Source organism: Budorcas taxicolor, chromosome 1 (genome assembly GCF_023091745.1).
Source record: "Budorcas taxicolor isolate Tak-1 chromosome 1, Takin1.1, whole genome shotgun sequence".
In the NCBI taxonomy this organism is placed as follows: domain Eukaryota; kingdom Metazoa; phylum Chordata; class Mammalia; order Artiodactyla; family Bovidae; genus Budorcas; species Budorcas taxicolor.
The window spans coordinates 207,301,013-207,304,298 of NC_068910.1; the positions used below are offsets into that span (position 1 = coordinate 207,301,013).

The 3,286-nt window shown below is 64.6% G+C and overlaps 1 protein-coding gene across 1 annotated transcript; it reads left to right on the forward strand.

Moving 5' to 3' along the window:
- Nucleotides 1-401: 401 nt before the first annotated feature.
- Nucleotides 402-2,953, forward strand: CRYAA (crystallin alpha A). Its single transcript, XM_052642419.1, has 3 exons — nt 402-590; nt 1,731-1,853; nt 2,744-2,953. Exons 1-3 carry the CDS (start codon nt 402-404, stop codon nt 2,951-2,953), a joined length of 522 nt encoding a protein of 173 aa, XP_052498379.1.
- Nucleotides 2,954-3,286: the final 333 nt, after the last annotated feature.

The window sequence follows — 3,286 nt, forward strand, 5'->3', positions numbered from 1 at the left end:
GACCATGTGTGCCGAGAGGGTCACTGTCCCTAGCACACAGACCCTTCCCTGGGGGAAGGGAGAGGAGAGTCTTCCCTGTACACCTGGGAAAGCATGGGGGACACAGAGCTGCCCACAGAGAAACTCCCTGGGGGCCCCGTCCTCCTGGTGTAGGGAGCTCCAGCTGGTCGGCTCTGCAGCCAGGGCTGGGCGAGGTGGGCGCTCAGCCTGGCCGGCCCACGATTCTGCTGACTGGGCGGCCTGCCTCCTGAGCTCGCGCTTTCCAGACAAATCCCTCTAATGCCTCCTTTCTGCCCCTGCGTATATAGGCAGGCCCCGCGTCCCAGCTCCTCAGTGCGCTGCCCACAGGCCCTGCTCTGACCATCTCCTCTCCCCGGGTGCCCACAGAGCCGCTGCCCACCATGGATATCGCCATTCAGCACCCCTGGTTCAAACGCACCCTGGGCCCCTTCTACCCCAGCCGGCTGTTCGACCAGTTCTTCGGCGAGGGCCTCTTCGAGTACGACCTGCTGCCCTTCCTGTCCTCCACCATCAGCCCCTATTACCGCCAGTCCCTCTTCCGCACCGTGCTGGACTCCGGCATCTCTGAGGTGAGACTGCGGGCACGCTGTTCCCTGCTGCGGCCGTGGGGTGGGCCGGATAGGAGACAGGGGCTTCTGAGGGCCGGCGGGGGCACCCTTGCTCCAAGTGCTCCCATCGTGTCTCGTGAAGCAGGTGGTGAGGGCCGTGGGGCCACTTTCCCTTCTTGCCCCATCTCGTTCCCCCTGGGTGCAGAGGCCAGGTGGGCCGTCCTCCTGACAGAGACTCCGTGCCACTGGGGTGGTGGGAAGAGGAGCCCACCCAGTTTATGCCTCCTGCCCTCCACTTATGACCTGTATGTGGTTGGTGAGGTCCCCACCATCATCTAGGGTCCCCAAGAACAGTGCCACTGGGGCACGGGTGATGGAAGGCCAAGCTTCATGCTCTGAGGCTGTGCTTGCTCTCCGGCTGGATACCCGGGGTGGGCTGTGCTGCCAGAGGTCGGGTCAGAGGCCTTCCGTCTGTAGCCGTCTGTGGCCAGAGCTGCAGAGTTTGCCCAGCCACCCAAGGCCAGCCCTCCAAGGGCAGACAAGGAGGCCCATGGGCCTTCCCTCCACAGGGTCCAGCTCTCTGGGGGTGCCGGGTCTCACCACTACCTGAAACAGAGACCTGCCCAGAGCTGGTGCAAGGCTGACCACTCCGAGGAGTGAAGGGGGAGTGTGTGAGGAGCTGGGTGGTCTGTGCAGAGCACTGGGAACATCTGTCCATGTGCAGAGACAGGGCCCCAGGCTGTTGATGGAGAGCCGGGCAGGGGCCAGATGCTTGGTCTCACTGGCCATCTGAACAAACCATAACCAGTCCACAACCATAACCAGCTAGTCAACCAACCCATAACCTGCCAATAAGCCAGCAACTAAGCCATAACCAGCCCTACAACCATAACCCACCAATCTATAACAGGCTACTCAACCCCTCACAAGTCAGGCAGACAGCAGGCCTCTGAGGTTCTGGCTGTCGGCCGAGTGTCCACTCGCTCCTGAGTCCCGGGTGCCCTTGTCTTCGGGCACTCGGAGGGAGCGGTCAGAGCCTGGATGATACTTTCTGTTCCGATAACCTGGGACCAAGCCCCGGCCACCCAGCTCCGGCTGCTCCAGCCAGCCTCTGTCCCTGAGCTGCAGCTCCGCGGGACCCACACGGGTGCTTGGTTTCAGGTCCGATCCGACCGGGACAAGTTTGTCATCTTCCTGGATGTGAAGCACTTCTCTCCCGAAGACCTGACGGTGAAGGTGCAGGAGGACTTCGTGGAGATCCATGGCAAGCACAACGAGCGGCAGGTGAGCCTGGACCTGCTGCAGCCTCAGCCGAGAGGCAGGACCACGGCCCCCAGACCTTGGCCAACCCCGGTGACTGGGAGGCTGCTCCTGAGCCCTCCGCAGGCCAGGGCAGCATGGCTGGGGGAACCTGAGAGGATCCCCACTCGGGCACTGCTTGGCATCCCTGGCTGTGTCCAGAATCCTGGGTGACGGGGTGGGATTAGGACAGACCCCAGGAAACGCTGCACCGAGGGGCGAGCTCCTAGCCAGGCAGGCTTTCACACCAGTCTCACTTGGGGGGATGGTGCAGCCAACGACTCTCATCGGAGCCCAGGTGCCTGGTGCCCATTGTCTTGGGGGCAGGGGCACAGCCTGGCTCAGGGAGGACCTCAGCCAGGACAGGTCGGAGACCAGGGCTTCTCTAGTGGTGGGGGAGCTGGACTTGGGGGACAGACCCCACCCATCTGCTGTCCTCCCCTCCTGGGGCCCTAGGGACAAGACGGGACACTCCCCTGGGGCTCTGAGTCTACACCTGGAGGGCAGGGGAGACGGGCCAGGGCACCAGGAGATGGGAGTGTCCAGGTGTGGCTTTCCAGTTAGATGGACGGCTGGGACCTGAGCCTGGTCTTGGGGCCAGGTGAAGGGGAAGTTGGACTTGAGGGCCGGGCCAGGGCAGGACCATTCACGAGATGTTGGAATGAAATCAGTGAGAGGAGCCAAGGGCCCCGGGCAGGCCCTGATCTCATGCAGGGAGGCAGGGAGGTCCAGGGCTCTGGGCACGGCCCAGCACCTGCTGCCCACCGCCCGGGAGAGCATCGTGGGTTTGAACTTGTGTGGCCTGGGCCTCCTCCACGGGGGCCGGGGGCTGCCGGCGGCTGCAGCGCCTCTGACCGTGCCCTCCCCATCCCCAGGATGACCATGGCTACATCTCCCGCGAGTTCCACCGCCGCTACCGCCTGCCTTCCAACGTGGACCAGTCCGCACTCTCTTGCTCCCTGTCCGCGGACGGCATGCTGACCTTCTCTGGCCCCAAGGTCCCATCTGGCGTGGACGCCGGCCACAGCGAGCGGGCCATCCCCGTGTCCCGGGAGGAGAAGCCCAGCTCTGCGCCCTCATCCTAAGCTTGGCCTCGGCCTCGGCTGCCGCCCACTGCGGCTCCCGCACCCACCCATCTAGGGGACCCTAGAAAGTGGGGCATCCGTCTCCCTCTGCTTCCCCCTTCTCCAGTTCCTTTTCCTCTTCTCCGAGGGCTTGAGGGTTTGAGAGAGTAGCCGGGAGGGCCCAGGGCCCCAGCCTGTGGTGCGGAGGCCTCAGAGTGACCCGGGTCCCAGCACCAGCCCCTCGGGGGAAGTGGTTGCCATCACAGCTTCTGCCGCGGAGGTCAGAGAGCACCCCTCTCCGAGCCATCTCTGGGCGGCCTCCGGTCTCCAGGCCCAGCCGGGTGGTCGCGGCCC

What these genes read in the sequence shown, in the direction of transcription:
- CRYAA (XM_052642419.1), top strand. Translation starts at nt 402, where the DNA reads ATGGATATCGCCATTCAGCACCCCTGGTTCAAACGCACCCTGGGCCCC. An exon ending in TGGACTCCGGCATCTCTGAG is followed by an intron (nt 591 to 1,730) that starts GTGAGACTGCGG and finishes GCTTGGTTTCAG; the next exon opens with GTCCGATCCGACCGGGACAA. An exon ending in GCAAGCACAACGAGCGGCAG is followed by an intron (nt 1,854 to 2,743) that starts GTGAGCCTGGAC and finishes CCCCATCCCCAG; the next exon opens with GATGACCATGGCTACATCTC.